The 15,550-nt window shown below is 43.3% G+C and overlaps 1 protein-coding gene across 1 annotated transcript in view; it reads left to right on the top strand.

The window, feature by feature from the left end:
• Positions 1-1,354: 1,354 nt before the first annotated feature.
• Positions 1,355-15,550, top strand: part of LOC128143487 (tyrosine 3-monooxygenase-like) — a 36,439-nt gene continuing 22,243 nt past the window's right edge. Inside the window, exons 1-6 of the mRNA XM_052790752.1 lie at positions 1,355-2,345; positions 3,267-3,441; positions 6,911-6,999; positions 10,309-10,376; positions 11,575-11,625; positions 15,320-15,465. Of these exons, the coding sequence (XP_052646712.1) occupies positions 2,148-2,345; positions 3,267-3,441; positions 6,911-6,999; positions 10,309-10,376; positions 11,575-11,625; positions 15,320-15,465 (727 nt within the window). The 5' untranslated portion in view covers positions 1,355-2,147. The remainder of the gene's footprint in view (positions 2,346-3,266; positions 3,442-6,910; positions 7,000-10,308; positions 10,377-11,574; positions 11,626-15,319; positions 15,466-15,550) is intronic.

Here is a 15,550-nt window from a genome sequence, read left to right as displayed (position 1 = left end):
GGCCTTCCTGGGCCTGTCCCAAGCATGGATTCAAGGTGGTATTGGAGTGTCCACTGGCTAGGCAAGGACATTTCACCACCTGGAGGGCCAGGGCTCTCTGTGCTGCTTCTGTAGAGGGCTGCAAAGCTGTGCCATAAGCTCTGCCTATGCTGCTTCAACTGTCACACTGGCTGATGAGTCCAGTCTGGCTCTATAGAGAAAGCTCAATTCATACAGAGAACTTGATTAGTGCTGTACAAACATATAGAGATGAGACTCTGACACTAGAGCATAAAGACAGCCATAGGAGCCTGATGTCCCTGCTCTGCCAGTATTTGCGACCAGTGCCTTAAACATGCATCTTGAGCCCTAGGGCTTCCACCTACGTGTCCACAGGCAGCTGGAGTAGGAGACCTTGTGCCATTCGTTGTTTGTGCCATGCCTGTGGCCTGGAGGTGGGGATGCATGCACCCACCCTTCATGGGAAAGGCCCAGTTTGGACTCAGATAGTCAGACTCAGCTCAGCTCGTTCTCCTGTGCCCAGCCTTGCCAACACAGCTGGGGAAGCGTGGGAGTGGGAAGAGCCTTTTCCCCCCTTAAAACCCACTCCTTCTCCCCCCCCCCCGCCCCGTTCACTTTGCAGCCGCAATTGAGCCACCCCTCAATTGCCCCCTTGCCCTCCCGGAGCCCTCTGAGACATGAGCCGGGCCGAGGGTGAGGGGGGGACCCGGGGCATCCCGCGGAGCGGAGGGTGCCGCAGCCCGGAGCCGGGCCGGGATCAGCACCGCGGACAGCGGCTTGCCCTGCCCTGCCCGCGGGCGGCGCCGGGCCCGGGCTGGGCAGGGCCGGGGAGCGGGGGGGGCAGCTCTTTCCCGGCTGGCACTCACCAACCCCTGCAAAGCCCGCGATGTCCCGGGTCTGGATAGCACCGTGTTCCACAGGATGCTGAGACCTGCCTCCTGGGCACGGTGAGCCAAAATTCACCTCGGGTTTGTGTGTCTCAGGCAGGCGATAGATGGGGGAATCAAGACCTTCCCAGTTCTCTGTCTTGGGCCAAGGGGAAACGCTGCGCTGTCATGGTCTCCGGAGAACAAAATTTGGTTGGACTGTCTTTATCTCCGCTGGCCTGGGAGGAGGAAAGAGCAATATAGCACTAGGGTGTGTGACCCAGCCAGGATCAGCTAAGGGACACATCAGAAATGGCTCTGTCTGCCAAGGGGGGACAGAGAGGTGGTCTTCTCTGTCGGCCTGCAAGATGACTTTCATGGGGGTTCCAGCACATTGTAACATGGGGTATGAAGATACAGGTGGTCATACCCAGAAACTTGTTTGTGGATATCAGGGGACGCCATGCCCTGGCAGGAGCAGAGCTGAATCCCCCCTGAGCTTGCCCTGCCAGCTGTGAGAAAGATGTGACCCTGGGCTTTTTGAGAGTCTACTTCACTGGAGAGAAAATCATGACAGAAACAAATTCCAACAGAGGAACTTAGCCTGGAGGCAGCACTCAACTCTTGTAGGGCTAGGGTAGAACAGGTCAGATCCTGTAGGCAGGAAAAGCTCAGAAGTAGGCAATGAATTTTGACTCTGGCTCAGGTCTCTCTGGCACTACCACAACTGGGTCTGTGCAGAGGGGACACCACTTGGATTGGGCTAGGGTTTGGGGCAAGAGCCCCTTTGGTTCCCTGGGGGCATGGTCAATGCAGAGAGGGCCCCAGTGAGGCAAGGGAGGGTGAGGAGGAATGGAAATCTCAGACATTGTGCAGAGCAGTCCAGACTGGGACATGTAAGTGGGTCTCAGGCTAATTGCCTCTCCACAAAGGAGCCCATCTCCAGGGTTGAACGGCTTGCAGACACCTTCAAACAGAACAGGAGGGCTGTGCTTTGAAGTTACCCAGAGGAGGAGGGTTACCTTGGGCTCTTGCGCATATCCTGCGCAGGCGGTTTCCCTTGATGTGTCTGGCATGGTCAACATAAATGTCCCTACACCTAAGACAGTAGCAACCAGCTTGCTTCGCTGATGTCTGGCAACTCTGATCTCACCACTCACATAGACGCACTGCATCTCCAGTCCAACCACATCCCCTGGCCATTGCTCTGGGAGAAGTACTCACATCTCAGGCAGTTTCCACTCAACATCTGGCAATTGCAGTTGACTCCCCTGTCTCCCAATGAAGACTGACTTGGTGGGGTTCTCAGGCCAAAAGGAAGAGGCCAGCAAGGAGAAGGAGATGTGTGGCATAGAGTCACTGAACAGGCAAGGCAGCCTGGACTCCAACAGGGAGGATGGCAGAGCCACTGTCATCCTGACCCTCACCCTCTTCAGTGTGAGGAAGATTGAGCTCTCTAAGGCAGCCAAAGTCTTTGAGGTACAGACCTCACTATTCCCTTCCTCCATTGAGTCCTCTCTTCTGACCCTATTGCCTTCACCTCTCCTACTCTGCATCGCCCCCTCTCTCACTCTTCTGCTGCTCCCTGCCTGACTTATGCCTCCACCTGCCTTCCCATTTTCTCATTGTCCCTGTTTTGCTCCAGCTGCTCAGAGAGGTTGGCTGGCCTCTCCAGGTGAAGAAGGAGAGTGCTCTGGAGGGAGGGAGCAGCTGGACACGGTCATTTAGAAGAATCATCATTTTATGTAAGGGCTATTTAGAGCAGATACCAATCTATTATTTCTTTCTAGCAATTGTGGTGGCCAGCCACGACTAAACAACAGGCCAGCATTTCAAGCACTCAGATTGTGGGGGTGTTAGAAGCCAATGAATTTTTTCTGTATATTTGGCAGGAGATATAGAGAATATAAGAGCTGTAAACCGTACAGGCATTATATATTCTGGGCACTTGAAGTATCCCCACCAGGTGCTCACTCTCATCTGTGAAAATGAATAACTCAAAAGAAAATATTATATTAGTTACTTATTTTTAATCATTTGCAATTATTTAATGATTATGGTGTTATTATACATCAATAGATCTGCTTTCATTTTGCCAGGGTCTTAAGAGTTACCCAGCCACTCATTTGTTGTTTTTGCACAGATGAAGTGCTACAGTCAACAATATCTCATCTTTCATCTCCATCTATCTCTACCTAATTCTACAGTGTTTAATCTTTAGCTCTGCCTGTATTTTAGCTCCTTCTAAACTGGGCATTATTAGACTTCATTGCTTAACATGCATTTCATGTTAAGACCTCTTTTAGTAACCTTTAAAAGACATCATAGAAGTGTATCTAGACTTACGTGGATTTTCAGTCTTTGGAGAAGCTTCATCATATGAACATCTGGCTCTTGCAGGTGTTTGAAACTCAGATCCATCACTTTGAAACCAGACAAGCCAAAAAGCCCAAGAACTCTGCTGATCATCTTGACGTTTTTGTTGAATGTGAAGTTCACAGTGCTGATGTTAGTATTCTTATCACCTCCTTAAAGAGAGTAGCAGAGGATGTGAAAACTAGCAGAGAAGACAAAGGTAAGAAACATATGCATCTGTTAGTGCTGTTTTGTTTCTTTTTGGAGTAACTTTTTTAGCAATAGCCTCATAATAGTAATTTAACTAGTCCAGAAAGCAGGTGAGCATGCATTCATTTTTCTTCACTGCATGGCTGTTTTCCCTGATTTGGGACCATTCCCATTGGTGTGGAAAGGGAGGGACTTCATCATAGCCAGTGGAACTGAGGTGAGAAAAGCGTTCCAGCAAAAAGGGACATGAGAAGGACAGAGCAGAAAAACAAGAAGCTGAGGAGAAACTGGAAACTCCCCAATAATAGGAAGACTGTGGGCTGAGAGCTGTGCAAAGAACTCACCGCTCCGAGGCAAACACAGACACTTGATGGGAACACAGTGATATGGCAGAGGGTCTGAATGTTTCATTTGCTTGTAGTGTGTTGTGTTGGTTTTGTTAAAAGAAGCAGTAGCTGTCTGTTTATGGTGTCCACTGCCATCTGGATCCAGTAGTACTGTCTGTATGTAGATTGCTCTTTCACTGAAAAGAGCTAAATGCAACCACCTTGAAGAAGCTTCCAGAGTGCAAGAGGGAGAGAGGGGCAGCTGAAAGCTTGCAAGGCAGGCAGGGAGAACCAGGCAATAAGCTTTTTGTAGAGAACAGACTCACTGCCAAATCTGGAGTAACAGAGCATCAGGCATTTTCCCAGGCACTTGAAAAGCTTGTTTGGAGGTTGTGCAGCTTCAAAGGTTGCACTTTAGGAACAGTATTTCACCTGGCAAAGTGCTGCAAGTGGCTGCTCCACTGCCTGTGCTGTATTTGAGTCACCATCCCTACCAGTCAGCAGGATGGAAAGTGAGTTTGCCAGAGGTAGACTGGTATTTTTCCTGCTTACAGGCAGGTAGGGGATCAGTGAGTACAACAAGCTGTTAGAGACCTTTAATACAATCCTGAGGATGCCAGAGGTGTCCCTGATAAATGAGAAGGCTGAGGGTCCAGCTCACAGGCTGAGTTCTCTGAATACAGAATTGCCATGAGGTTTCCCACCCTTGACAAGGCCAGGCAGAAATTCCCAGGGCCCTTTTAGCTAATATAGTCCTGTTTGGACACCTTTGGATGTTGCTTGAAATTCACCTTCAGGCTAGTGATGACAGCCAGTCCACGCCAAGCTGTTCTCAGGGACTGTGGGGATATCAAAAGGGTATCATTGTCATCAGGGAAACTGGAGAGCCAGAGAGGATTTTGGAGCTTCATTTTCTTTAGGATTTCCTTGGGAGTTGAGAGGTTTGTGCTCAGAAGTAGCAGTTAGTTTCATGCATGCTGGGACTGGGATCTACAATAAAAACAAGGGACTGTTAAAAGAGGGTGTGTTTATGATTAAACCAGAGGAATATTAGGGATATAATTTTCTCCACATTTTCCTTTTCCTTATGGTTTTGAATAGCAATCATAAAAGTCATCAGGCTTATTTCGCATATAATGTTGCTAGAATTAATATACTTGGCATGCAAATGACCAGAGTCTTTCTGTTTCTAAGTTAGCTCAGACTTACACACAGCACGCCTTAGTTTGTAAAGAGTCTTTTCTGGGTGTTTCAGACCCCAGAATTCAGTAGTGCCCTAAGAAGTTCATTTGATTGCAAGATGAAAGGCTCAGAGAGTTGGTATTTGTGGCCCACAGAGATACCCTAGGTGTGGGCAATAGCAAGAACTGGGGATTTGAAGGTTTTGGCCTTAAAGCTCTTCATGTTTTGGTCCTATTGAGGTGAATTCAGGAGTGCTAAAGTGTCAGAGGACTTTCAGCTCAGCTAGCTGCTGGGTCTAAGATTGGCTAGTGGTCCATTTTACTGGTATATCTTATTGAAAGTGGTGGTGCATCTTATTGAAAGAGGCTAGCTGCAGCTTTGCATTCTAGTGGGGTTTGCAGATGCCTGTGAAATCATAATGATAACTAGGAGATATCTAAGTTGTATAAACATACTTACTGGTCAGCAATTATTTTACTGGGAAGATGCAAATATGTACGTTCTGGCTAACCCCATCACCTGAGGCTCCAGCTCCTGGATTAATCTATTTTTTTCCCACATGGACTTTTTATTCTTTTCTTCAGAGTTTTCAGGTGAGCCAGGCAAGACTTGCCAGGCAGTCTGCTGAAGGACAGTGATGACACAATGCCCTGCCCATAGTGGCTTTAACTGAAATTAATTTGGTACTCAGTTGAGAAAAGCAGTGGTTATCTCTGCTTCCATGAAGCAGAGACAGATGCAGATAAACTGGCATCTGTCAGCACTATCCTGTTTTATTGGCTGCATCCATTTCTGTGACCAGGCTAAGAGTTCTGCCATGGTCCTTCCTCCCCTCTCCTTTAGCCTGTCTACCCTCTCCCAGGACTCAGTAAGGGATAGGCAAGACGTGTATGGGGACAAACATTGGAGGACTTATGGTCAGGTACAGGTTTTGAGGTAGTATGGCCATGGATGGCAGGACAGGCATCTTGCATGCAGAATCATTGGTACAGCCAAAGAAAAAGGCTCAGCAAAAAAAATTCTGGGGTGATGTAAAACATCTGTCAGACTAGTATTTCTTCTTTCTTATAGCAGAATTGGCCATAACTGCATGCAAGAACTGGAATTTCCCAACATCAGTGTGTATTTGGACAATACAAGCCTTGTACCTTTGTGAACTGGCTGTGCCTCGATATAATATAATTGGGCTAAATCTAAATTTGCCATGCAGTACAGAGATGCCTCGTCTCTTGTCAAGCATGAGATTAAGGTCACCCCAAACAGACCTCTTCTGACCTGTAACACAGTAAGTCTGATCACAGCATCAGTCTGACCTCAGAAAGCAGCATCAACTTTGTCTTGTTTCAGTAGTTTTTTAATTCATTGGTTATAAATGCTGGCACTTAAATTAAAATGGGCACACTTTATTTTTATTTTAGTCACCAGAAAAGATCCCCTCTTCAGGGGAAGGAAACTGTTTGGAAATTCTGCTAATGCTAGAATAATTTTGCTGAAAAAAAAAAAAAAAAAAAAAAAGAGCCAGAAGGAAGAACTTGAAGTCAAGATACTTCTTGGCCTGTTTTCCTTTTAAAATGTTGTTTTCACTTTTACAGGTGTGAAAATTTAAGACTACTTTTTAGACATGATCGAGATACTTTCTTAAATCCAAAATGTACAAATAAATTTGTTGTGCTGTGTCAGACAGAACATCTCATTTGCCCTAAAAGGAAATGATTTTGCCTTTAAAAATTGTTTCTACTAATTAAAACTGAGATATTATCATTGCAAGTTAGTTTCAGATCATTTTTCATCCAGTCTGCCAGTTTGGTTGGCAAACAAATTCAGCTACTGACATATGGTGACACGTAGATATGAATATGCTTAAATATTGATGAAAAGAAAGCTTGTAATCTTCAGCACAACTTATATTTTCTGTGTCTCTTAAAAATTATTTGATCCTTTCTCATTTAACTCTTGCTGCTTTCTCTCCAGTGCCCTGGTTCCCCAGAAAAATCCAAGATCTGGACAAGTGTCACCATCTGATCACTAAGAGTGATCCCAGTTTGGACCATGCTCACCCTGTAAGTTTGATGTCACTGTTATTTCATTTTTAAAAAAGAAACTTTCTGTAGGGAAATTTTTGAAGGAAAATTTCAGGAGTAAAGAAATACTTGTGAAAGGACAGAAAAAAGGAAGGATCAGATAAAGGCTGATCTTCAGTGGAATTAGGGAGTATAGAATGAATAACTTAATAATGAGAAAAGCTTATGGGTCCTGATTCATCAAGGTACATATGATTAACATCAGACACATGCTGAAGTAATTTCTATTCAACATATTCTTTAGCATGAGTTTACATTCATTGTTTAGTTTAAAAACCCCTCCTGTTTATTATTTCACCCTGATATATTTGAAGTATGTCCATTTTGAACTAGCCAGTCCACACTACAGTCAGGCTCCCCAGCCTTTGGTGTTTTCTATGTTTTGACCTTTCAGATACTCCATACTGCATTTTTAATTTTGCACAAGCCAGGAATCTCATTCAAGTGCAGATGTACAGAGGATGGTAATGAGGACAAGCGGCAAAGAGCTAGTCACTAATAAATACCAGATCCTCAGATCACACAGAGGGGAGTATTATGCTTAAACTTGCAAAATCGTCTAGACAGAAAATAAGATAAACACATGACAGCACTGATTAATGGATATAATACCTGAACTGAGATTTAAATGTGACTGGAGAACCTCAAAAGGTCTAGTGATTTCAGTTAAGGTAAGCATCTAAAGTTTAAATAGAAAGCAAGTTGGAAAGATTATAATCCTAATTTACATCTGACTTCACACAAGGTCTTTGGAGCCAGGATTTTGGCAGTATTTATTGATACTATTCTGCAAAATATTGTTAGAATGTTTGTGACGGGCTTTCCCTTAGATTCAGGCAGTAGGTTTTGGTTACAAATGGGCCACAAAAAGGGCTTTACTCATAACAGTTTTGTATGTGTACTCTTAGCCTTGCCATAAGCAGAAACTCTAAGAGAAAGAAGAGGAAAAATGCACTGTAGAGTCCTGCACTAGTAATGATAATAGTAAGGCAAAGTACTGGGAACAAACAAACAAATGCTCGTTTCTCATCAAAGTTTTCCAGCTTTAGTACAGATGAGATACGAGTTAGGTACAGACAAATAAGGGACTCCAAAGGGCCATATGCTGATTGACAAGGTAGGTTGCAGGATTGGTGTGGGGTGTTCTGTCAAACATCACAGAGAAGTGATGCATGAAAAGGAAAAAAACCTACAGACTTTGCACTGAAAAATGCAAGGAAGATTTAGATGGATGTCAACAGAATTTACAAGATTTTGTCATTCCCTTTTCTAAATGTCTGAATTCTATTTAGGCCCTTTTATTAACATACATGATGTTAATGTTGTTAGCTATGTACAGTTCTGTGGTACAAAAACCCTTTCCAAATCATTCTTCTATTTTTGAGAATCACTTATTAAACTATAATGCTCTAGGAGAGCTTCATATTCTCCTTAACCAGGACATCTTTCATTCTTCCTCACATCTTTCTGATAGAAATAATCCAAGTTATTTGTCATTTTCTTGATGGATTAAACCACGACACCTGAGCTAGCTCTGAGGCTGTTTCTCATGAGATAAATGAATGAACGTTGGGAATTCTTTGAATAAGACTAAGTTCCCCTCCTACTTTGCCAAATAGGAGGTATGAGCACTGAAGAGGATGAGAGAAAGAGCCAAGGGTGCAGAGTTACTGAAGTTTTGAGTGGGGATAAATCTACGCTGCAAAATGCAGTGCGATGTAGAAATACCTAAACTAGCTTGAAACAAGTTAGCTCAGGCACTGAAAATCATTTGTCTGTGGCAGGAGGAAGCACAATGTGGGCCCATTTACTGTGCCGCTAAGCATGGCTCAAAAATGGACAAGTTGGAGGAAAGTACCAAATACGCCAATGTACAGGTGGCTCAGCAGAGATTTTGCATATACAGTTACTGCCAAATAGGCAATTTGGGCTGGCCACCTCAACAGCTTCGCTTTATTCCTTACTGTCTCTTTAATGGCCAGAAAAGCAAACTGGTGACAGTGTGACACCAGTCTCTGGGGCACCCAGACACTGGCTGTAGCACTCCCCCAGGGATGCTCCTGCTGCTCGGGGGGGGGGGGGGGGGGGAACGGAGCCCTGGGAACAGCAGGGACGAAGCTGAGGGGTCACAGCATCAACGCTGGTCTGGCCTGATGGCTTTTCCATGTGTTTTGCATGGACTTGTTATAGCTACTGACAAACAAGGGTGGCATCTGAATGAACATATTATCCGTAACACATGACAAAAATAAACATGCTCTCGGGATCCAGTTCTTTCCTCAGATTCATGCACACAATACTCATTAACAGCAGTATTACTGGTATTATTGCTACACTGAAAATTATGTGAATAAACCTAAGGGAGAAATTTGGCTTGTAGTATGCAAAGTGGTTCCAGTAAATTCTGAATATTTTAGAATAATAAATATTTGTACAGTGATGCTGATCAACGCTGCTTTATGAGTTGTATTAGTAACAGTGCCAGATTTCAGATTTTATTCCTATTATGAATGATGTAAAATTCAAAGGAATTTGATTCCACATCTCTATTCATACTTAATAGCTGGAGAAGCCTGCCTGAAGCTCAACTTCTAGTAAACACCGAGGGGGCAAAAAGAAAACTCTGGTATTTAATAAGTAAACTGCCCCTTTAAACAGATACCACTGAATGTGTCTTTAGCATAATATGGTAATAAATGGGCGAGGGGGGTTGAGCTGAAAGCCTGCACTTTCTACAGATTCAGCAGCAGCTTTAATGATTTCTAGCCAGTGAGGACCCTTTTTTCACCCAAAATTTTTCACAGGGTATGGTGCAGGCGCAGTGTACTTTTTCTGGCGAGGTGGTACTAGGCTTGGTATCATCATGTCCATCGCAGCCCTATATTGCAACCTTCATGTTTAGAGCAGGAAAGAAATGATTGAGAGATTCAGCTCTTCCCCAGCAGAAGTGACACCCCTATTTCAATTCCATTTTTTATGTGATTTGCATTTAAATTTGCCTGTAAGTGTAATGGTTTGTGCTGTAGTGTTTATGAACAACTCCAAAACCTTCCCACCAAGCCATGTTACTTTCCTTTCTGGTCGCAGGCCCCAGATTTTCATCAAAATGTCAGGGATGTAACTGACTGCAGACTTTGGCTTACACTGTTCATAAGCCTCAAGATTCATTGCCTCAGAGAAAAAAACCCTATTTGAGGCCAAGCTTTTCTGAATGCTTCTGTTAGCAAATTTACTTAGGCCCACAAATCTCTTAATGTAAAACTTTTTTCAAATTATTTTCTAACTCAGGGACATGCCGACCTGGAGTATAAGAAACGGAGGGCATTCTTTGCTGACCTTGCCTTTAATTACAGAGCGTAAGTACAAGGCTGCTGAAGAGAGACTTCAGTGGTCCACATGTGCTTTCAGACATCTTCATGTGCAAGAAATACCAGAGACTTAATCTTTTGTCATTGTATCAAAGGGGCTATCTTTTAGAAAACAGAATTCAGCCACAGAAGCTTTCACTCCAGATGGAATAGACTTTTCCCACAACACAGCAAATATACCTTAGGATAAAAATCTTAGAGTTGCATTCACATCTCCTTCAGTACTGTATTTTGTCTTAGCAGAGGTGGTTTCTCAATATGACTCTTTCACTTCAATTTTGCCGTTCTTTTTAGGACTAGCTCCTGAGCTGAGGCTAATCTTTTTCAAGGAACTATAAGGAACAATGTTTAGGAACACATTTTTGACAAAGAGAAGCAATTTACTGTTTTTGTTATTTGTTTGACAAAATGTCTCTAGCCGTGTCCATTAGCTACGTAAAAACCTCTCAGGTCTTGTGTGGGTGATGGAAAATGTTTCTGCCTTTATGTGTAAAACTTCCCCAGAATCACACTGCTGTCTGACAGAGTCAGTCAGATGTATAGGTAGAACTGGTTGTGGCTTATCAGCCTTATGGTGTTCAAGAACTCGTAAAATCTCCCAAGTCTTGAGAGACTTCTATTTGGGTACAGTTCTCTCACCGCCACCATATATCACAGCTAGCGCAGCCCAAAACAGCACAAAAGCACGCACTGAACTGACTCGGAGCTACTGAAGAAGCAACAGTGAGGAAGAGGAGAGATGACCGGCCACCAGAGAAGTTAGCGATAACCACCCAGTGTATGCCAGGGCAGGTCCCTGCTGATGGGTTTGTGAATACGTCTCTGCGATGGTACTGTGCCAATCACAGCCTCCAGGGATGGACCCTCTGGGCACACACTGCACTTTCGTTGCTAGATTGCCTTCAGCTGAGGTAAGGGTAGGCCTGAAGGCCAATTTTTATTTCTGTAAAGCAGAACATGGCTTCCTTTCTTACCATATCCCTCTCTTTTCTCCCCACACTGGAACAGAGGAGAAAATGCACACTATGGAGCCTACCAAGACAAAGAAGTTGTTAATTATATACTGTTTTGCTGTTTCTGTCTTCATTACAGCAAATATTGATGGTGCAGGCAAAGAAAAAAATACTTGGAAACTGAACCTGAAACCTGCTTTAGACACATGCATTCTTTCCTCTTCTCATTACAGAGGAGACCCTTTGCCTTGCGTCGAGTACACAGCACAGGAGATTGCGACTTGGTGAGTTTGTTACTTCCATTCTGACTCCTGGGCCATTCCACTGCAGTCCCAGGAAAGACTGGCAATGTGAGACAGTTACAACATTTTACAATCACATTTATCCATCTCAAATTTTACTTCTTGGTTAAGAGTCACCTTTTGGTCATTTGTTTTGCAGAAAGCCATTCTCAGGGCTGGTCTTACCTATTCACTTTCTAGAGTAAAATGCATTTTCCTGACCACCTTCCTGCCTGCCAATCTCGTCAAGATAGCAGAAGCCAGAAAACACCTGGAGCCTATAGTATAACTTCTTCTAACTGACCTCTAATTAACCACAGCTATGGTGGTGACAGAAATATCACCTCTCCAAATCTGTTACCAGGAGAAGATGCCCACTTGCAGGATGTGGCTAATTCAATGCTCATGGGACAGACCAGCCTTGCTTGTCCTCCTCCAAGTGTTCATTGCTGTTAACATGGATAGGTATCATTCTCTGAAACTGAAGGTAACGGAAATTTTGGAGTACCCTTCCAGGATACGTTATTTACACTGTAAAAAGGCCTTTGATGTCATATGAAATGATGGCAAGTTACTTTTACATGGGTGCAACATTTCTTCACTGGGGCTTTGTTTCTCCTGAAGATTTGCCACTCAAAAAAACCCTCAACCAACCAACCAAAATTAATTCAATTCAAAGTATGTTTGCAGACTCTATGTGAAGTATGTGGCAGATGTGAAAGAAAGCAGAATTCTTATTTCATATACCTCTGTTTCTACTTTCTTCCACTAACTTTAACAAATCTCAGTAAGCACCAATAAGTACACATTTGTATGATAATATGAACATAAATATGTCCAAATGTCCCAACTAAGAGCAGAGCCTCAGGATTGTGCAAGGTGCCACATGTGCACATAATAAGAGAGAGTCTTTGTTCAGAAAAGTTTGTAATTTAAATGGAAAGAGCCTAAAGGTGGGAAAAAGGAAGAATGGTGACCACATTTTATAACTGGAACTGAAAAAGCTAGAGCTTAAGTGATTTGCCCAAAATTATACACAAAGTTTATGTCAATGCCAGGAATTAAATCCATACACTAGATGTCTCATGCCAGAACCTCAACCACAGGGCCATCCCATCTTTTTCAGTGATTATTTTATTTTAAATAAAATCCGCTGTGCCACAGAAAGCTTGAGGGGTGTTGCCCACAATCACATAGAAATCTTGCATCCAACTCATCCAGGCGGTCACATTTTTATTAAGGTCAAATAGGTTTTTATAGCATCTTTCAATTGTCAAAGATTGATGGTCGGTGTCACGCTCATGATTGCTACCACCAGCCAACAATCTTGGCATGGGATGGTGTGTGGGAATGTCATATTTAAGAAAATTTAATTTTGTGTTCTTTCCTGTTTTTCTCTTTTGTTGCCAACCTCCGTCATTCCAGCCCTTCTCCACCTAGAATTAGTCCCACTGTGGTAACAGAATAGACCTTTGAAGAAGTATCTGCCCATTTCCCCAAACAGCCAGCCCCAGCAACCCAGGTTGTCTTGTTATGTAAAGCTGTTTCCAAAATTAGACCTCCCAATGGTTATCACGGCCCCCTGGGGTTGTGCCCTGAGGTCAGCTGCATTACAGAACAACTTAATTGAGCACTGTGCAATTGAACGGGAAATTTGTAGTGCAGACTAAATTCCCTTGGTGTTCACTCTGAAGAGCTGTTGGATGCCTTCAGTTTGTAGCAACATGGTTATAAAAATGAAAACTAATCAAGTGAAGAAATATGACTTTCAGAAAATAGAGGGTACAGATGATCTGAGTTTCTGTTTTCAGGCAGGCTTCTTGGAAGGCCCTGAAACTAAATAGTCACGAAAGATATCTTCTGGGTAAAAGCTCTACAAGAAAAAGGGAGAATCTAGGAAAAAATTATGCGGATGCACCTGTCACATCTTCATAATAAAGCTGAGTAGTGCCACTTTCTTCTAAAAGAATATGGAAATTTATGTAAAATAAGGTCATTCCCTTTAAAGTCTTTCAAGTGGCTGGCTCCATCCTTCGTTATGAGGCTCTTTTCTAGAGTATTTCATAGACCGCGCTTTCAGCAGTTTCTCTTTCCATGTCCAGACTGAAGCACCATCAAGTAGCAGCTTAATGCTCCTTTGAGTGACAGCACCTCCATATGGTGAGGTATTACACCTATTTGAGACACTACATTAGGGCAAACAAAATTGTTGTTTGGAAATATCTGCTACTCTATTGACTTTGGAGAGAATTTAGATGATAGCCTTCAAGGTACTTAGAGAGGAGGGACACTTAGGTTTGGATAATTCATCACTAGTCTCTGAAAGTGCTTGTGTTTCTGTGGTAGTGAATGTTTAGACACACAGTAGAATGATACTTTGATAAAAGAGGCCATATGTGCAGAAGTGTAAACAAGCCTCCTCTCTCTAGACTCCAGTCTGGGGATGAACTGTGTACTGGTTCAGATGCTGTGCAATCCCACTGAAGTCAGTAGTATTCTATGGGGAAATAAGCCAGGGCAACACTTGAACTCTAGTCCTCCTCATTTTTTCCTAATTCTTCTATGGAAATGGCCCAGTCTTCTGCGGCTTTTGCAATAGTGACAGCAGCCACTGTTTCCCTCTGTTCTTTTAATTTTTTTTTTCCTCCTAAGGTTTTCCTCCCCCCCTTCATGCTGGCTTATTACTCCCACACTGTGTAAGACATTTGTACAAATGAAGAGAGCCATTACCAGGGACTGGCTATCACCTCCATAGCAACAATAGCGTCACAAAAAAAAATACAATACAAAAACAACAAAAGGTCATTTTCCGTAGCCAGCATTTCCAAGAATGATCTCAATTTTCATAAAACAATGTTTATAAAATTGTTAACACCCCAGGGCCATGTCTGAACAAAAATAACCATTTCTATAAGGTTATTTGCCATCCTATTACTACTTGTTTACTTTGCAACAGCTAAATATATTCCAAACCACAGCTCTAAATCCAAGCACCATCAAGTTTGGGAGAAGCTTGAAGCCTGTGCCCAAATCTGGTTATATATATTTTTCTTCAGCTGATCTCTTTTTGTATAATGGGTAAACATGCTTCAAGAAGTTGGCATGTCTTTCAAATACATAGCCTGTGCCAGGCATTTTGAACTGCAAAAGTATGAACCTCTTTGCCTCTCCAGATGTTACTCTTCAGTATCAGAAAATGTGCTGCTTTTTTAGAAGGAGGTTTGCAAGAGTCAAATATCAGCTAGGCTTCAGCACGGAGATGGAGGGACCAGCATTTCAAGTTGTTCCCCAATGTGGAGAGGGAAGGAATGCCTGACTCATTCCATCCCTAAACTGCACAACACAGAGGGCCACAGCCTCAGCTTTCTCCCTGGGATTTCCCTGGTACCTCCAACACCCTTATACCTAAGCAAGAAACACTTCTGAATCAGGATTAGAGTCCTGTTACATTAAAGGAGGGCGTAGGAAGGGATAAAACAGATTTGCTGAACAGAACCCACCTTCTGAGGGAAAAGTGAAACAAAACCCCCTTATGCTTTGCTACGTCCACCCAGGCATCAGCTTCTGAGCACCAGGTGTCCTGAGTTCAGATTTTTAGACCATGCTGGGGGTTTATACTTCTCTGTGGATCTATAGATAGGCCAGATAACTACTGCTTTATTGAGGTGGGTGATGGTATATGGCTTTTGCTTTTCAGGAGAGAGGTTTACAGGAAGCTGAGCAGCCTTTACCCTACTCATGCCTGTATGCAGTACCTGGATGCTTTCCAGCAGCTGGAGAAATACTGTGGCTACCAAGAGGATAACATACCTCAACTTCAGGATGTCTCCAGATTTTTAAAAGGTCAGTCATTACGAACCATGGTTTATTCTAGGGTTTCCTGGATATGTTTGTATACCACATACACACACAAACCATCTCGTAGGAC

Source organism: Harpia harpyja, chromosome 6, assembly GCF_026419915.1.
Source record: "Harpia harpyja isolate bHarHar1 chromosome 6, bHarHar1 primary haplotype, whole genome shotgun sequence".
NCBI lineage: Eukaryota > Metazoa > Chordata > Aves > Accipitriformes > Accipitridae > Harpia > Harpia harpyja.
This window is presented reverse-complemented; position numbering and strand designations above follow the sequence as displayed.